At 59.0% G+C, this 18,756-nt stretch overlaps 2 protein-coding genes across 7 annotated transcripts; one reads left to right on the top strand and one right to left on the bottom strand.

The window, feature by feature from the left end:
- Window positions 1–373: 373 nt before the first annotated feature.
- On the top strand, window positions 374–3,581 carry LOC102095996 (leucine-rich repeat-containing protein 3). 5 transcript variants are annotated; one of them, XM_065073061.1, is made up of 3 exons: window positions 404–508; window positions 733–862; window positions 1,991–3,581. In XM_065073061.1, the coding sequence occupies exon 3, from the start codon at window positions 2,011–2,013 to the stop codon at window positions 2,914–2,916; it is 906 nt and encodes a 301-aa protein (XP_064929133.1). In that variant the 5' UTR covers window positions 404–508; window positions 733–862; window positions 1,991–2,010; the 3' UTR covers window positions 2,917–3,581. The 5 variants fall into 5 exon arrangements, with proteins under 5 accessions (XP_064929132.1, XP_064929133.1, XP_064929130.1 ...); XM_065073060.1 differs by lacking the exon at window positions 733–862 and having other exon boundaries at window positions 374–508; window positions 2,051–3,581; XM_065073058.1 differs by lacking the exon at window positions 733–862 and having other exon boundaries at window positions 406–508.
- A 698-nt stretch (window positions 3,582–4,279) lies between these two features.
- On the bottom strand, window positions 4,280–18,119 carry TSPEAR (thrombospondin type laminin G domain and EAR repeats). Of its 2 annotated transcripts, none has more exons than XM_065073028.1 (12): window positions 17,769–18,119; window positions 15,227–15,447; window positions 14,907–15,145; window positions 14,684–14,774; window positions 13,567–13,723; window positions 13,112–13,243; window positions 11,413–11,645; window positions 9,126–9,312; window positions 6,911–7,140; window positions 6,452–6,639; window positions 6,004–6,105; window positions 4,280–5,342 (listed from the first exon to the last, which is right to left on the bottom strand). In XM_065073028.1, exons 1-12 carry the CDS (start codon window positions 17,860–17,862, stop codon window positions 5,306–5,308), a joined length of 1,911 nt encoding a protein of 636 aa, XP_064929100.1. In that variant the 5' UTR covers window positions 17,863–18,119; the 3' UTR covers window positions 4,280–5,305. The 2 variants fall into 2 exon arrangements, with proteins under 2 accessions (XP_064929100.1, XP_064929099.1); XM_065073027.1 differs by having other exon boundaries at window positions 4,280–5,320; window positions 17,769–18,118.
- Between the last annotated feature and the right edge of the window lie 637 nt (window positions 18,120–18,756).

Raw genomic sequence — 18,756 nt, 5'->3', positions numbered from 1 at the left:
GAAGATCACAGTATCACAGTATCACATGTGGCTCCTCATGGCAGGGAGGTGGAACTAGATGATCTTTGAGGTCTCCGCCAACCCCGACCATTCTGTGACTCTGTGATACCTTTGCCCATTGCTCGATGTCTGCTCGTGGTTTCCCATCAGCGAGAGCCAGCACGGGGAGGGGGGGTCAGGGAAGAGACGATCGTTCTCTCCAGCATCTGATAACACTTCGAGACCCGCAGCCGCGACCCGGCCAGCGGCAGAACCGCTGAAACCCCATCAGCATCGCTCAGTTACAGCACAGGAGCGCTCCGGCGGCAGCAGCCGGGGCCGCGCTGTCCCCCCGCCCTGCTCCAGCGCTGCCCGTGTCACCAGGCACCCCCGGCCCCCGCCCCGCCCCGGCCCCGCCCGGTGCCGCCCCGGCCCGGGCCCCGCCGGCAGCAGCCGCAGCAACAGGTGGGGCCGCGGCGGAGCCCGATCGCGGCCGAGCCGCCGCGCAGCGCAGCCGGAGCCGCAGCCGGTAAGGGACCCACAGGGCTTGGGGGGCGGAGGGGGCGGTTGTGCTGCGCGGAGCCCGACGGGGTCCCGGCTAAACGGGATTCGGGGCTGGGCATCCCCCCCCGCTCACGCCGGGGTCCGGCTGGGGCAGCCGTGGCCCCTCGGAGCCCTTCCAAGGCCAGGGGGAGGCTGGGGCAGGCGGTGGGAAGTGCCGTGGTAAAGTGCATCCTCGCTCCCCGCTGAGAGACTGGGCTAGCAGAGCCCGGGAGGATCCGTGGAGCCGGAGGGACATCCAGGCAGCCCCGACTCCATCTCCCCTGGAAGAGTCACTGCAGAGTCCGACAGCCCTGGGCAGGTCCACGGCAGCACCCCCCAGGTATGAGCATCCCTTGAGTGGTACCCTAAGGATGCTTGTGCCTGAGGGATTGTGGTGCTTAAAGGATGCTGTTACCAGGGGAATGCCATTATCAGAAAGATGCTTGTAGCAGAGGGATAACCACTCCAGTGCCTAGCTGGTCTCCTAACAGACAATTTAATTCCTAGGTGAAAGGCTCCCTGGGCCTACTGGGGTCCCACCCCTCAACTGTCCCCTCCATGGGGACCTCTTCTCCCCCAACCTGACCAATGCAGCAGCAGAGGTGTGAGTAGCCCCAAAGGGCAGAGGAAAGAAGGTCCCACCTGCTTCATTCACCTCCTGCCTCATCCCCAGCAGGGCAGGGGTGCCTTTTGGGGTCCCCAGATCACCTCCTTTACTGTGATAATCAGTGGCTCATCTCTTAAGCTCCAGATTCCAGAGTCAGGCCATTAAGCCATACTCTTTGTTTACTTAAAAAAAAAAAAGTCACCTCCAACCCCCTGCTTTGGCAAAACCCTTGGAAACATAACATGTACCAGCTCATGGACCAGATGGGGAAAGCAAAAGAACTCCACATCTTGTTATTTAAAAACCCGGCGGTGATTAAGCCAGTCTGATGATCCAGGGAGTCTGACTCATCATTTTTTTTTAACACTTGGGGTTGGTGAGATAAGAATTTACTGCTGCTGTTCTCCCGCAGCAAATCCCCACAGCTCACGTGGAAATCAGCAGCAACCCAGGGCAGAGGCTCCTGGGCCGTGCCCGTCTCCTTCTCTTGCGTCTCCTTCTGTGCAGACATTCCAACCCGCCTGGACACCTTCCTGTGTAACCTCATCTGGGTGTTCCTGCTCCATGGGGGGATTACACTGGATGAGCTTTCCAGGTCCCTTCCAGCCCCTGACATTCTGTGATTCTGTGATTCTATGATTCTATCTGAACACCCCACCCTGCAGCACCCTTTGCCCACCTGGGTGGTCTGTGCTGAGATGGAGGCGAGGGGGAGGGAGTTTTAATCTCTGCAGCTCTGTGTCCAGGTGTAATTAACCCTAACCCAAATTAAGCTGTCTTGAAAAAGTTGGTAGCCAGTGTCATTCCACCCCCGTTTTCTGTGCTTGGCCTCTCCTTGCTTTGCCGGGGCACTTTACACAGAAGTGGCGGTCCAGGAAATAATGCCGTGTCACATCCCCTCCACCCACCGCTTTCCTCCAGCGATGCGAGAGCCTTGGCAGGGTCGCAGCGGAGCCGCCCTGCCGCCCAGGGGCTGCAGCAGCCGTCACGGAGCGGCCGGCAGCCACGCCGAGCTGGCCGGCTGCAAGATGAGCCTCAGCACCACGCCGGCAGCCGGCGTTGCCCAGGCTTTCTTCTGCCTCCTACTCTGCGTCCCCTGGGGCAGCTCCTGCCCCCCCAGCTGCCAGTGCACGGAGCGGGCAGGGGCGAAGGCCGTGCTCTGCAGCTCCCGGCACTTGGAGGAGATCCCCAAGGACATCCCCAGAGACGCGGTGTTCCTCAAGCTGGACGCGAACAGCATCACCAGAATCCCCAGCAACGCCTTCAGGCACCTCTCCCACCTGGAGGAACTCGATCTCTCCAGGAATGCCATTGAGAAGATTGACAGGGCAGCTTTCAAGGGGGTGGCTGCTGGGCTGCGGACCCTCGACCTCTCCAGCAACCGCATCCGCAGCATCCCCAAGGAGGCTTTGCTGGCGCTCAACGCCAAGCTCCGGCTGGCCAACAACCCCTGGCACTGCGAGTGCGCCTTGCAGGAGGTGTTGTGGGAGGCACGGCTGGACCCCGACTCCGTCCAGGACATCACCTGCCACACGGCCCCGCGCCAGGAGTACGTGGGCAAACCGCTGCTCCAGGTCCTGGACGCCGGTGTCAACTTCTGCAGTGTGCGTCAGAGGACCACAGACATAGCCATGTTCATCACCATGTTTGGCTGGTTTGCCATGGTCATTGTCTACGTGATCTGCTATGTCCGGCACAACCGAGACGACACCTGCAAGCATGTGGACTACCTGAAGGCCCTGCCGAGCCCCCAGGGCCACACAGAGACCACCAGCACTGCCCTGTAGCCCAGGATGGGGCTGCCCCCTTCCCAGCTCCTTTGCAGGGAGCCAGTGACAACCTGGTGGCCTTCAAACCTTCTCTGGGGGACTTTCCAGTGCTTGCTCCAGTCACACAAAGGAGTTCCGCTGACTTAGAATCACAGAGTAGTTTGGCTTGGAAGGGACCTTTAAGGGTCCTCTAGTCCAACCCCCTGACATGAGCATCTTCAACATGGGTAGGACTTCGCCCCTTCCCAGTGATGCTGGACCAAGTGTGAGCAAATGACAAGGGGGACGCTGGGGACACATTACCCACACCTGCCTATGGCTCCGGGGAGGAATCCCTCTCCCCAGGCCCCTTCTCCTCTGCCATAGCTGGGCTCGCAGGGAAAGCAGCCCCAGGCACCTGCTCGCAGTCCATGTGGTTTGGAGAGAACAAGCCCTTGGGGGGACAAGGATGGGGGGTGGCTCCTGTGAGGCTGGGAGGTCCCTGGAGCAGGGGGTGCAGAGGGATGGTGGTTCTGTGCAGTGGGGTCACCCCATCCTGGCTCCAGGGAGGAACTGGACTTGCTGGGAGCAGGACATCAGCCCCAGCCCCCCGCAGCATCTCGGCAGCCTCTGCCTGCCACCAGCATGCCCGGGCCAAGCTCCCAAACCTTTGGTTTCCCAATAAAGCTCCAGTTGAAGGAAAAGCCCTCAGGGTTTGTGCTGCATTGAGAGTTGGGCATCCGGGGTGGGCAGTGGTGCTTGATGAGTTTGTGCTTGTCCTAATTCAATCTCTCCCAGAGCAGACAAGCCTAAATTCAATGTTCCAGTTTGATTCCTGTTAGGTTACATCCCCTCCAGCCGCCCCGCAGCCTCCCTCGAGCCGGGGCCAGCTGGCCAAACGATGCCTCTGCATGTCGTCTGGTACAACTTGCCTTATCTTGCCCTTCCTCGGGGCTGAATTAGAAATGCAGCTCATGGCTCAGCACGGTGGAAGCAAATCAAGTTGTGCAAGTGAGAAATGGTCCTTCCCAGCAGAACCAGCTGCAGCTGTGGCTGGGCTGGGGAAGGACTGGGGCCTGGACCTCAGGGAGGATCTGGCCATGACCTTCCCAGCCCATTTTGGGGGGGCCGGCACCTTCTGTGGGCTCACCAGCCCCAGCAGGACACTCAGGGCTGGGAAAGGCTGAGCGATGACCTGGGCTGGTTGGGACGGACAGGGAATCCCAGGCAGGGGAAGGCAGATGGGCACCCTCCCCCCGGCACCCCATTGTGCTCAGGGCCACCTTGTCCTCATGGACCACCTGTGGCCAGTGACATGGACCTGTCTTGCTCAGGGGTGGCTTGTTGAGGGGAAGCCTCTGCCCGGGCAGAGCAGCTCAGGTACCCGCAGTTTGGGATGAAGTCTGGGTGCACACAGTTTATTACAGCTCTGGTTAAGCAAAAGCGTCTCCCAGACCAAGGCAAGGAAAAGAAAAGAGGCCACGGTTTCACCTAGAGCAGTTTGGGGTATTTCCCATGCCTACGGTAGCTGGATTGGTCCTGGTGCACAGCAGGCTTGCTGGGGAGTCTCTGACCTCATGCAAAGATGTGCAAGGACCAGCATCGGTGCCTGTGCGCTCCTACGGTTTGTACAATATACACACATCACTCGGTGAGGACAACCAAAACCAGCCATGGTGGAGCGGGAGGGTGTGCAGGCACCCATGGCTGTGGGATGGGGTGGCGAGGCCACCGAAGATGCACACGAAGTGTGGTGTGCAATGTCAAACCGGGTGGGTCCTCAGCAGCATCATGGCCCCAGGTGCTGGGCAGCCAGAGCTGAGCCCAAAGCTGCCTTTTTCCCCAATTTCTCACGTGCCATTTCCTCCCCCACTGCCATGCACCCACCCCAGCAGCACACACTCTGCTCAGTCTTGTTCCTCCCCTGGCTTTGTGCGAGTTCTGGCCACAACAACGGCTGCTCTGGGTCCCTCCTGGCTGAAGACTACCAGGGGTCTTGGTGAGCACGGGGAAGCGCCTGGGCTCCAGGTAGCCTGGGTAGGACATGACTTGGAGCATGGCAGGAGAAAAGAGCACAAAAACAGGCTCACAGTCCCTCTGCCAGCCCCCGGACAGGGCTGCAGGGACCCACGGAGCTCCCCTCCTCCTGCTCCTCCCTGTCCCATGGCGCACACAACCAGCCAGCCACAGGGCTGATGCCACAGCCATCCCTGGGCTCTGTGGTCCATCTTCACCCTGATGCACAGCACACCCCGATCCCAGTGATGAGCTGAGCGTGTCTCAGCCACCTCAGGTGGTTTTCAGCTTGAGCACCTTGGAAAGCGGCTCCTTGGCACTGGAGTAGAGGAGGTAGGAGCCCTCGGCGGTGTGAAATGCCTCCCAGTCTCTGCAGCCGACGGTGGGGAGGTGGTGAGCTGCTACGAAGCCTTCATAGCCTTGCCACCTGCACAGGAGGGCAGTGGGCTCTGGGGCATGAGGAGAGCCGAGACGTGGGGTTGGCATCTCCCACCTCCCCACCATGGGCCAGGGTGGGATGTCCCTCACTGGGGCTTCTCATCCAGGGTACAGATGAGGGGCTGGAGCACAAGTGTGATGGAGCGGCTGAGGGACCTGGGGGTTCAGCTGGAGAACAGGAGCTGAGGGGAGACCTTCTGATCTCTGAACTGCCTGAAAGGAGCTTGGAGCCAGGGGGGTCGGGCTCTGCTCCCCAGGAACAAGCACCAGGAGCAGAGGAAACGGCCTCAAGTTGCACCAGGGGAGGTTGAGGTTGGATGTGGGGAACAATTTCTTCCCCAAAGGGCTGTGGGGCATTGGAACAGGCTGCCCAGGGCAGTGCTGGAGTCACCATCCCCGGAGGGTTGGACAGACGGAAATGAGGTTCTCAGGACATGGGGCAGTGCCAGGGGTGGGGGAATGGTTGGACTCAATGATCTTGAGGGGCTTTTCCAACCAAAACGATTCTATGACTCCTGCCCAGAAACCCCTCCAGAAACAGGGAGCAGCCCAATCTGTCCTCCCTAGGGAGATACATCAGCACCCACAGAGGCTGCCCCCACACTGGGTTCCTGTCAAGGTTGTTCATGCTGGAAACAACCACCCAACCACACCCTCCTCCCCCAGCAGTACCTGTAGATAATACTGTTAACGGCAAAGGTGAGGCCATCGAAGGAGTTTGCTACCACCAGAAAAGAGTCATCTCCCACCGAGAAGAACTCCCAGTCCAGGGCGCTGGGGGATGAAGCAAGCAGAGGGGCAGGTGAAGGTGGCCCCTCCATGGCCAGCCGAGGAAGGGGCTGAGTGTCCACAGGGCTGAGCCCACCCCACACCAATCCCTGCCACCCTGGTGATACACACAAAACCCTGCTCTTCCTAGATTGTCCACCCTTGTTCACAAATTCGGGGTGTCCTCGCAGCTCCTGCTGGGGTTCAGTGCCAAGGACCTGTCACACATCATCCTCCCCACCAGTCCGGGTCCCCAGCAGTGTGCAAGCCTGCAGGAATCCTCCTGGAGACCCGCAGGGTGCTCAGGGGAAGGACGTGGGCTGAGGAGCACCCTGACTCTTTGCACAGGTACCTGTAGGTGAGAACGTCCTGGAATTTGACAAACATCTGGGCAGTGATGTTCAGCTCATAGATGGAGGAGTTGATGGCGTAAAAGTTGGAGGGTGCCGGCATCCCACTGTCATAGCTGTGGCTGTTTGCAACTGCCAGGAAGACTCTGTCCCCGATATGAAAGACCTCCCAGTCAGCAGCACCAAAAGTCTATGAGGAAGGAAGCCACATGAGAAGCTGGATGTGGACAAGCCTTCACAAGCTAAGACCTGCTGGAGGTGCAGCAGGGAAGCTACCCTCTCCTAAAGCTCTCCAAATTAAAAATAAACCTTGTTTGATCAATCCCTAGAGGACAATCAGTGGGAAATTATCACCAGCTTTCCAGAGGACCGAAGATAATCTGTTTCTGTAATTATTTCCTGGCTTGTCTAAACCCAGAGGGGGGACTTAGGAGAAGATTTGACCAGTGGCCCAACCTTACCAGGATAGACTGGAAGAGCTGAAATGAGCCACTAAGCCAGATGTAGATGTGCGAGTAGATCTTAGTGGACGTGCCATTGAATGTGTTAGCCACAGCCAGGAAGGAATACGGCCCGATGGTGAAAAACTCCCAGTCATAGGCTCCAGAGGTAGGGATGGTCTGGTTGGTTTCGAACAAGCCCGTCCTGGGGTTCCACCTGTATATCACACTGTCTATGTTGTGGTTGTTCCCTGGGGGAGACAGACAGACAAATGTGCACTGTGAGGAAAAGGAATGCCTGGCTCCTGTAAGAAGCAAGACCCAGAAACAGCTTCAGCTACACAACTAATTGCCGGTAGGTTGCAAGGCTGTTTGCTAGTGACCAACTGCTCCGCAAGAAGTAGCCAAAGAGGTGCTAGAGCCTCCATCCCTACCTAGAACCTCCATCCCCCTTGAGCACGCTGGCAGCTTGTTCCCAAGCAAGCGGTGGTGGTGTCACAGCAGCCCCTGGCACAGTGTCACCCCACAGGCACCGTGAAGCAGTCCCAGGGTGGCCGAGCTCTGCTCAGTCAAGTCCCTAAGGTACCAACATCATGGGCTGCTGTCACCCTTCACACATTTGGGAGGGCGGCACAGCTGGAACAGCATCTTACTGATGTTCTTCAGTGCTCCTTTGCTAAGTTCCTGTGGTCACCTCCTGAGAGCCGGAGCTGGCCAGGGACCTCCCTGCCATGGCACCAACTCCAGAGTGAGGAAGGGGATGCCACAGCCCAGAGCCTGCCCCACGCTGAGCCCACCGGCACCAGAGCACCTGCTCCATCCAGCTCCTGGGCTCTAGACAAACATCTCTGAGACCACATCTAGAGAACTGTGTCTAGTTCTGGGCTCCCCAGTTTGGGAGAATAAATTACTGGAGAGAGTCCAGTGGAGAGCTCCAAAGCTGACAAGGGGTCTGGAGCATCTTCCAGCACCTTTCAGATGAGGAAAGGCTGAGAGAGCTGGGGCTGTTGAGCTGGAGAAAAGAAGCTGAGAGGGATCTGATCCATGGGATCAATAGCTCATGGTGGGTGTCAGAGGATGGACCAGACTCTGTTCAGTGGTGCCCAACGCCAGGGTGAGGGGCACCGGGCACAGACTGAAACACAGGAGGCTCCATCTGAACATGAGCAGAAACTTGTTTGCTGGGAGGTGCCAGAGCCTGGCCCAGGCTGCCCAGAGCGGGTGTGGAGTCTCCTTCTCTGAGACATTCAAACCCCCTGGACCCACCTGTGTGATCTGCTCTGTGACCCTGCGTGAGCAGGGGTTGCACTGGGGGATCTACAGAGATCTCTTCACCTGTGCTGCTGCACTCAGCTTGGCCCCACTGTTGATTCTGGTGGCTGAGCAGCGGCAGGACCATGTGTCAACAGGTTTACAGGCAATCTTTATTGCAACGGAAGAGACTTTGGTAAGAAGAGCTGCAGGGAGCACTGGGTGTGTGGGACAGGGCCACGCAGATAAGTGGCATCTCCTCAGGGACTGACCCTCCACCACCTGCTAAGGGGAACATCCATGGTTTGGCTTGGCCATGATGGTCTCAACCCCTGAACAATGTGCATGGCCCCTGAATCACTCGTCTGCTGCCACTGCCATGGGAACAGTCTTGTCCAAACCGGCCCTGGTGGGGTCTAACAGGTGACACCAGGAGTTTCTAGCCCAGCTCACAGGTAGTTGCTGCCCAAGTGACCTGTCACCAGCTTTGAGCCTGGTGCTGGAGGAGCTGACGCTGCATGAGCCACCCTGAGGGCAGGGAACAATGCCAACGGCCCAGCATCTGAACACCCCGAGCATCCTGGAGAACCGCAGCTGTGGTATTGACCCATCGATGGACCCCATGCAGAGGGCTGCACACCCCAATCCAGAACAACCCATGGCCTGGGAGGGCACAAGGCTGGATCATGGTGCAGGCAGAAACCCAGAGGGAGACTGTGTCAGCCACTTCCCAGAGTGCTTTTCTCTCCCCAAATGAGGGGTCTGCAAGGATTCAGGCTTGATGAGGGACACGGTACTCCGAGCTGTGCGTGCTGACTCTCTGGCTTTGCCCCGCACTCTGGCAGAGGACACACAAGGAGCTGCAGGGTTTCCAAGGCAACAGGAGGATGCTCTCGAGCAGAGTGCCTGCGGTAGGGTGCTGTGGTTCCCGGTGTCACCCAGGGCCACCTGCCCCAGGCTGGTAGGGAATATAAGGGCTGGGTACCTTGTCGGTGGTTGACCACGGCAAGGAAAGCCTCTCCCTCGATGACAAATGCCTCCCAGTCCCTAGCGCTGTGCGTGGTGATCCTCTGGTACGTGACAAACTTCTCTTTCCTGCGACTCCACTTGTATATTACAGAGAACTCCTGACCCCTGTCATTCTGCTCAAAATTAGCCACTGCTAGGAAGATCTGAAAAACAACAAGCCAGGACATCTCAGTTTGCTGCTCTCGAAGGGGCGCGGACAAGTACGGGCAGGGTGGAGATGGGACGGATGGGGGATGTGGGGCCAGGGAGCAAGGTGGCTGGTGTGGGGCACGATGGCCCTGGCTGGCTGGGGTCCCTGAGCAGCCCTCAAGCAACACAGTGCACCCAAAATGGAGACAGGACCTCGGTGGCCCATGGGGGTCTTTGTGCCTGGCAGCAGAGCTGGGACAAGGACAAAACTCGCAGCCGCAGCCTTGTAACGGCAGGAAGGGAGAACCGGGCTAAGCCATGGGGACAGCGGGACAAACACAGTAGGGAGGGAGGGAGGTCCAAGCTACCAAACCTTCCTCATTAAGGAAAGGTTGTTCAGAAGAAAAAAACTGCAGATATAATAATGATAACGACAATGATGGCAATTCTCTGAGACAAAACATTTTCCAGAGCAACAAAACCCCACGGTGAGCACCAGGGACACGTGTGCAGCAGCAGAGGTCGGCTTGCACGAGGCGGGAGCATCCGAGCTCATGGGAGCACACGGTGCTGGCTCTGTCACTCCAGAGTGTTTCGTGTGGAGTGGCAGAGGTTGTGCCCCAGTTTGGGGCACAGGGACGTAGCCCACAAACAGAAAACAGTCAGTGGGGTGGTCTCCGGTCTCCTGCCTCCTGCCCAGCGCAGGACCCTGCCAGCACAGCCTGGGGCTCAGCCACCCCCAAGAAGAGACCTTCCAGGCTCTGTGGGGCTGTGCTGGATCCACACGCCCCCAGGAGGGAAGGTGCATCCTCAGGGAGCAAGCTCTAGTCCAGGGGGTCCCTTCAGGGCATCTCCAGAAATGCAGCTTCAGAGGGAACAGAAAGGCTCAAATCCAACCCTGCAGCTCAGAAGGCTGCAGTCCCCTGTGGTCCCCTGCCCTCCATTGACAGGACCCCGGCACTGCCCTTGGGGGCTCTTCACCCCATTCCAGCAGAGCAGCAGCAGGTCCTGGTGCAGTAATGAGGTGCTGACACCTCCAGAGGTGCATCCCCCCTGCAACGTGTGCCAGGGATCCAGGCGAACTGGAGAGTTCTGTACCGCTGCGGGTGCAACGTCCATCTGCTCATCAGCTCCGTGCAGAAACGTGCCGAGCACAGGTGGCTGAACCCGCCTCTGTCCCCAGCCATTCTGGAGCACCAAGGCCAGCCCCAACTAGAAAACCTGTCCCCAGCTGGGCAGGAGAGAGGCCATCCTGCCTAGAAAGTCTGAGTTAGTTTTCCTCAGCGAAGACCTGAAGCGAAATGCAGAGTACGTCAGCCTTCGTGAGCACCAACAAGAGTGCTTTGCCATGCAGGAAACACGGGGGCGCCCCTCTGGTGCTCTTCTCTGCCTCCATAGCCATGACGGGGGTGTTGTGGGTCCAGGCTAACACTGGGGAGTCTCGAATTGGTTCCCATCAGTGGATAAACAAGATAGAGAACAAGTCTGATGAGAAGCAGCTGAGTGAGCGGGGGGGTGGTTAGACTGGAGAAAAGGAGGCCGAGGGGAGACCTTCTCGTGGTGTCTGCTGGGAACCGCAGTAAAATCTGCTTCCCGGGGGGGTCAGCCTGTGTCAGGGAGGGGGCTGCATGTCCAGAGCAGGTTGGACCGCAGCCCTGCACGATGCACATCCACACGAGAAGGACATTTTGACAACGGCACTCACTACATCTAAAGCAGAAACAGCTAGAGCCTGCTAGAAATGAACCCAAACACGGGAGGATGCAGCTCCAGCTTTGGAGGCTGAGCTCACAGCCACCCTGGAGATCCCTGGAGAAGAGATCTGAGTACTCTGGACACATGATTACCTCCGCTGTGAGCATCTGTGCTGAAAATGGCCTGGGGGGATGTACTTGTGTCATGGCACATACAGTAAAACAGGGAGGGCTGCCCACAGATCAGCCCCAGGACAGACCCTCACCGGCTGAACACGTGTATCAGCGTGACCACATCAAAGACAGGAGAAAGATTCACCCCCTAAACCCTGCCCGGGACTCAGGGCTTCAGTGCTGGGCAATTGCAGTTTAATATACTGAAATATGAAGGCATTGAAATAGCCCTCTGGGCAGACTCACCTTCTTTCCTATGGTGAAATACTTCCAGGACTGAGCTTGGTAGGTGGGGATGTTCTGGTAGGGCACAAACTTCCCATCAGTCCACTTATAGACGGCTGATCCTGGGGGGGTGTACCGGTTAGCAGTGGCTGCAAACAGTCCCACCTTTGGGATGGTGAAGACCTCAACCCCCATCGTCTCAGAGTTGGTCACCAGGTTCTGGTACTCCTCCACGTAGTCCAGCCTTTGTTTGACTGGAGGACCACAAAGAAAGAGGGGCGAGGTTAAAACCAAATGACTCTGCCTGGAGAGGCTGCACAGCACAGCTGGCTCCACAGCTGTGTGGAGCTTTATGGGGGGAAATGAAGGTTCTGGTGCTGCTGGTGGTGAAGGGTCAGAACCCAAGGAGGAGGTAGAAGGCTTGACTTGGTCTCATTGGGCAGCACATCCAGCCCCATCCACCCCAACTGCTCTTCAGCAGAGCGCAGGGCTGCAAAACATTCTGCCGGGCTGCCTCCTCCAGGAGCAGGGAAGAACAGCACACCATGGAGTTTTTGGGTTGATATATTTATCCTAAAAAGAACAAGGAGGAGGAGACCTACAGTAAAAGGGCCTGGGCCACTGAGACCAGCTGGATTGACCTGTCCCCAGCTGCAGCAGCCCTGCAGCATGTGTTTGCTCGGGCTGGAGTCAGCATGAGCTCTGCGAGAAGCTGGAGAAGACTCGGACACAATTAATACCAGAAATTAGAAGAGAAAAGCTAAGGCTGGTGCCAATGGCAGATGAGTGGGCACTGGAAGGGACAAATGGAAGGAGAAGAGCTACAAAAAGGGCCAGTGTTGGTGGCACCAAGGGGCAAGATCCTAGGACAAGGTCTTCTTGGGAAAACAAGGACTTGGTGCCAATCCTGATGACTTCCAGAGGTGGGGAAAGATGGGGAGGGACTCCAGCCACTGCCAGCTCCTGTGAGGAGCAAATGGCTCATCCAAACCCACCATGGGGGTGCCAGAAAAAGAAAAACCCCGGGAGAGGGGGCAGGGACAGCTCGGTGACGGCCATGTCCCATCCTCCACGTCCTCACCAGGGGTCCTGGGCAGACCGCTTAGAGAAAGTGGGAGAGCAACAGTGGGTGAAACCCATTTCATCATCCAATAACGTCCATCCCTCCAGGCTCCTGTTGCTTTGCCGCCTCATCGCTCCAATGTTGCCTCACTGCTTTCTGCACGAAGGCCACCAGAGCTGGGATGACATGGGGACCTGCCTCCCATCACTCTCTTGGTTATCTTTGGCAGCTGATCTCTCTTTCTGCTCCTTCTTGCCCATCCTGCAAATGGTTCCGCACCAGGAGCCCCTGTGCTGTAGGGACCCCGGGGCAGGGACCCCCAGCACCCAGACACGGCTCTGTGGGCTGAGCTGTCCTGCTTGGACAGACCGGGAGCTCGTTCCTGACCAGAGAAGCCCCATGAGGGACGGACAACACGGACGAGGTGGGTGGACAAGATGAGTGATCGGGGAGCTGGATCACAGAGCTGCATGGGAAGCATCAGTGTGGGCACTGAGAGCAAAGCAAAGCCCGGTCAGGCAAGCAGGAGGCAGGGGGACACCCCAGCCCCCTCATTCTCCTGTTGCCTGACTCAGTTCCCATCCCAAAGGTGCTGTCAAGGGCAAATCCTGCTCCTCCTCTGCTCACCATCCCCAAGAGCACATCACACCCCAGTACCTTCCAGCATGGACACCCAGGCGCTGCCGTTGCAGAGGTAGAGCCCTCGCCGGGAGGCGTTGAACCACAACTGCGCCTTCTCCCGCTTGGTGCAGGGGGGACGGGACCCCAGGGTCACCTTCGTGTCGCTCTCTGGGCACGGAGAGGAGCAAGGACACATGGTGGAGGAGCAGTGAGGCCCATCCCTGTGCACACAGTGAGGGCTGGACATCCTGGTCCCATCCTGATGACAGGGAACAGGGGACACAGCAAACCAGCACCGAGCCAGGGAGGCGCCGTCTGGGCAAACCCTGCGGCTGACACCTGGAGGCAGGGGGACCCTGACTCTCCATGGGGGTTTTGAACAGGGATCCCCCCAACATGGGGACACCCCTCTGTTCCTGCCCCATGCAAAGAGCTCTCCCCGATGAAAGCAGGAGGCAGCAGCTGAGCCTGTGCTGCTGGGAATTACTGACCGTAGGGATATTTCAGCACCTCGTTGCTCGCTGGCTTCACAGGGACATCCTGGAGGACAGCGGGGACAGAGAGCGTCGCTACTTTCAAGTTCAAGGCGGTGCATATCCGAGGAGTGGCATCGGCTCCTGGCAGCAGGACAAGCTGTCTCAGCAAGCCCTGGGGAAGCGGGAGCAGCAGGATGTCAGTCCAGTAAGAACAAGAAATGGAAAATGCAGGTGATTTATGCTCCGGATTTCCCTCCTGACTCCTGCTCACTGCCCTCCCCCCTGGGCTGTGGAAGCCTCCATAGGATTCACACGTGCTTATCAGATCCTCATTACATGCCCAGCCTGCCAAAATCTCCATCCCGGGCAATTTAACAGCTGGTGCGAGGCAAATATTGGCAAGGGGCTTGTTAGCTGCAGACGGCTTTCACCGCCTCCGCTTTCCACTGCTGCCCGGAGCAGGCACTGCCCCAACTTTTATATCTGTGAGACCATGCCATCAACTGGCTTTCTGCCACCACGCTGCTGACAGCGTCCTCTTCAAAACGCATTTGTCCCACAAAGCACCAGTCGCCAGCGCTGCCCCTTGCGCACCCAGAGTCGGACGGGAACTGAGCCTGGCATGGCCACCTCTGCTCCCCACAGAGTCCCAGAATGTCAGGGGCTGGAAGCGACCTGGAAAGCTCATCCAGCGCAATCCCCCCATGGAGCAGGAACACCCAGATGAGGTTACACAGGAAGGTGTCCAGGCGGGTTGGAATGTCTGCACAGAAGGAGACTCCACAGCCTCCCTGGGCAGCCTGGGCCAGGCTCTGACACCCTCACCCCCAACAAGTTTCTTCTCAAATTTAAGCGGAACCTCCTGTGTTCCAGTTTGCACCCGTTGCCCCTTGTCCTGTCACTGGTTGTCACCAGAAGAGCCTGGCTCCATCCTGCTGACACTCCCCCTTTCCATATTGATCCCCAGGAATGAGTCACCCCTCAGTCTCCTCTTCTCCAGCTCCAGAGCCCCAGCTCCCTCAGCCTTTCCTCACATGGTAGGTGCTCCACTCCCTTCAGCATGACACTGTGGCCCAAGCCCCATGGCCGGCCTTGAGTGCCTCCACGCAGCCCCACGCCATGGGGCACCTACCGTGAACGCGCCTTTCCTTCTCCTCCGGTTGCCCAGGTAGAAGCTGGCTCTCTTCACCGACAGAGAAGCTGGAAACGGCGTCTCCATCACCCTGTGTGCGGGCAGAGAAGAGGCAGGGGACAATTTCATGGCGTCTGCTGGTGGCTGGAGGAGATGCTGATGGAGGAGCATTGTCCTGCCAGGGAGCTGGCACCTCCTGAGCCCCCCACTGTCCCCAACCTACACATCCTTGGGGACGCTGCAGTCCACCGTCAGCGAGAATGACTGGCCGGAGACAGCCAGGACCAGCGTGTGCCACTGGTTGTCGGAGAGGGAGACATTGGGGAAGGTGACGCGAGTCTGCCAGCTGCCAGCGTGCTCGTGGCTCCAGAAGATGAAGTGGAGCTTGTTGGTGGCGTAGCGCAGCCCTACCAGCACCCTGGGGCTCTCCTCCGCCATCAGCGTGAAGATGTACTCGTTTCTCTGCGGGAGGACATGGACTCTGCATGCCACACGCTGCAGGGCCAGGCTGTGCCCGCTCAGTGCCCGGCCGGCAGCGCTTACCTTGGCAGGGACGCTGAGGACCCTCAGGGTGACGATGATGGAGAACTCCTCGGGGAAGCGGTGGCAGTGGATGAAGAGGCGGGAGGCGGGGAAGGCCAGGGCGCGGGGCTGCGAGGCCGCCAGCTGGAACCCACGCACCCCCTGCGCCTCGAACACGCGGAGGGCCGGGGCCAGCCCACTGGCGGGGACCACCTCTGCAAGGATGTCCAGTGGGCGCAGGTCTGTGCCAAGACACGGCGGAGCATGTCACGGTGGGGGCCATCCCCCTGTCCCCCCTCGCTGTGGGGTGCTCTGCCCCCCCCGGGCTGCCACCAGCTCCCGTGGGATCCACCAGCAACCACAACCAGAGCCAGGGGAGTGGGCAGGGAGATGGTGCCTGGTCGCTGGGAGGCCACCCATCCCTGTCCCCAGGGTGGTGGGACACGGCGCTCCCTCCTCCAGCCTCAGTCCAAGCTTTCTCAACCCAGCACACACTCCCCTGGCAGGCACCAAAACTGCTAATTAAATAATTATCCTCTCCCCAGAGGAGAAAACAACGTGCCCAGCCCGAGAGCATTGCCTGGGTGAAGAACAGGCACGGCAAAGCCGTCCCCACATCACCGTGCCAGGACTGCCATCGCTCCAGTGTCTCGGCAGCCGTGGGGAGGGCTGCACCGCAGGGTGGGCTTCCCCAATATCTTGTCTTGTCACCCTCGCAACTTTTATTTTTGAATTCTCCCCTGGTGGGATTGCAGTGTTGGTAGCAAAGGGCAGAGAGGTTCGGTGATGATGCCCAGACGATGAACCAGCACTGGGCTAGACTGAAAACCCCAGACTCTGTCCCATTCCCAGTGAGCTTTTGGTTATTATTTGTACTAATAAACCTCGGCTGCCGGGGCACAGCGGGAGAGCTGGGAGCTGGACCAGCGTGTGCCTGAATCCAGAACAGCTGGAAAGGGGGAGCGCTTCCCCTGGGCACCCCCAGTCAGCCCAAACCCAGATGGGCAGCGCAAGGAAGAATCTGCTCACGTGGCTCCAGCCAGCCCGGAGCAGCGAGACCTACAAGGTCCTTTCCACCCTGCCACCTCTGCATCCCCCTACCCGCCCTGCCACTGGTTTAAGCTGCTCCTAAAGCAAAGCCTTGGTGGGGAAGGTTTAACTGAAATGACTTATTTCAGAAATGCACAACTCATGGAATCATAGAATCACAGAATACTTTGGGGTGAAGGGACATTCCCAGCTCCCCCAGTGCCCCCCCTGCCATGAGCAGGGACATCTTCACCAGCTCAGGTTGCTCAGAGCCCCGTCCAGCCTGGCCTGGGATGTCTCCAGGGATGGTTCATCCACCACCTCTCTGCCCAACCTGGGCCAGGCTCTCACCACCCTCAGGGCAACAATTTCTTCCTCATGTCCAGCCTGAATCTCCCTCCTTTCGTATAAAATAATCACCCTTTGTCTTATCACTACAGACCCTTGTAAAAAGTCCCTCTCCAACGAAATTCTGCAGTTAAATGACTGGTTCCTGTTTTTCTCAACAAAAAGCACAAGTTGTATCCAGGCTTGGACTTGCAGAGGGGTTCAGGAGCCCCTGACGGCCCTGGAGGCAGCCAGGATGAGCTCAGCCGGGACTGGAGGCTGCAAGCCGGCAAGAGACCAAATCCTAAAACCAACCCCAGATGCCTAAACCCAAAGCTGTGCATCCCAATCTGCCCAGGAGGGACACGGGGACAGTTAAATGTGCTGATGCTGGATCCTTGACACCCCCAGGACCCCTCAGCTGAGGCTGCCTGGGGACAGCGGGGACGTCCCCAGAGACCAGAGCACCTTGGGGAGGAGGTGATGGGGAAAAACTCTCCGATCTCTCCCAGCCTTCCTTCTCACCATCATCTGGGCTGTAATAACATGTAAATACAGGTGCCATCAAACTGAGACAAGCCCCAAGCATAAGGAGCCTGGGCCCAAGCACCCCAAAATCGGGGCTGAAGTGTCACTGTCCATGCACGGAACTCGTGGCACAGCCACGGGATGGGAAGAGCTCCGGGATGGGGACCCTCTCCAGCTCGGGCTGCTCTCGGCGCTTCCCCGCGGGAAATGCCGTGGGAGCTGCAGCTCCTCGGTGGGGGGTGCTGGGGGGGAAATTTTCTGGGCGGTTTTGCTGCCTGGAGGGTGGAGGTTGTGCCCGGCGGAGCGCAGGGACCCCCGGGGAGTTCGCTGCTCTGCTCCACTTCTTCCAGCCCTTCCGCTCCCCACATGCCGGCCCCCGGCGCCAGCAGAGCTCGGAACGGCGCTTGTGCCGCAGAGGCGGGCACGCAGCTGTCCCCGCGACACCGCTCCTGTGCCGTGCCGGGGGCTGCGGGTGCACGGACATCCCCCCCACCTGCCATGCATCGCGGGGCATCGCGCGGTGCTGTCATCCTCAGACCCAGGCCACCAGAACCTTGGGTGCCCCCCAAAACGTAGCACGCCTTCTGGGACATCCCGTCACACACGGGTCTCGGCATCTGTCCCAACGCCGGCGTTGACGCCACTCTCCGGCACAACCCCCGCCGGCCCGCGCTCCTACCTGTGCAGTGTCGCCAGGTCCTGCCCCCCCGGACCGGGCCCCCGGCAGTGGCCCCGTGGAGGAGGACGAGCCAGAGCAGCAGCGGAGCCGACATCGGGGGGCCGGCCTCAGGGGGTCCATCCACCGGGATGCCCCCGCTGTCCACTCCTCCGTGCCCGGGCAGGCGCCACTCGGCTCAGCCCCCCCGGGGGCTCTGGCATAGTCTGTCGGTGGGACAACCCCCAGGGACGGGCCACGCCGGGTGCTGCTTCAACGCTTCGGGGTGCTAAGCCCCGGCTCTGCTGTCCCCACGCGTGGGCATCGTCCCTGGGGGCACGGCGGGGGCGGCGGGCGGGCGGGGGTCCCGTGAGGCGGCCGCGGAGGCAGTGCCGGCTGCAGCCGGGGAGCAGACATTTAAATGAGAAGTTGGTGGTGGGAGAGGAGGAGTCCCGGCTCCTTGGAGAGCTTTTATCTTTTGCCCAGCCCTCTGCAAGGCGGCTTTGGGGAGGGATTTTTTTTACATTTTTTTTTTTATCCTTTAATTTTTGGTGATTCATTTTTCCAGCATCACATGGGAGTAGGTGGGACATTCACCCTTGCCTGGAGAGACCAAGGTGGGAACCTTCCTGCTCCTAAAAGCCTTGGCCTTTCAGGAGCACCATCCCAGCCTGTACTGGGGGATCCTCTGTTCCCTCCTGTCCGCTCCACCCTGCCCCAAAAAACAAACCCCAACACTCAACAAGGTGCATTTTTCTCTCCCAAAATGGCCTCGGTCAGGGGATGCACAGCGGCTGCCACGAGTGAGGCTCCAGTGTGCTGAGCGTCGGTTCGGAAACCCCCAAGGACACACAGCAGTGGAAAATCTCCCTGCACACAGCAAGCTCTGCGGGGCTTCTCCAGCCGCAAAACAAGTCACTTCCATGTCCCGAACAATTGAAACGGGTTCCCATCCCCCCAAAACCTTCCCGCAAGGCAAACGCCGGAATAGAAAGCGGATGGCTGGGACGAA

This window comes from Columba livia, chromosome 9, assembly GCF_036013475.1.
Source record: "Columba livia isolate bColLiv1 breed racing homer chromosome 9, bColLiv1.pat.W.v2, whole genome shotgun sequence".
In the NCBI taxonomy this organism is placed as follows: Eukaryota; Metazoa; Chordata; class Aves; order Columbiformes; family Columbidae; genus Columba; species Columba livia.
This window is presented reverse-complemented; position numbering and strand designations above follow the sequence as displayed.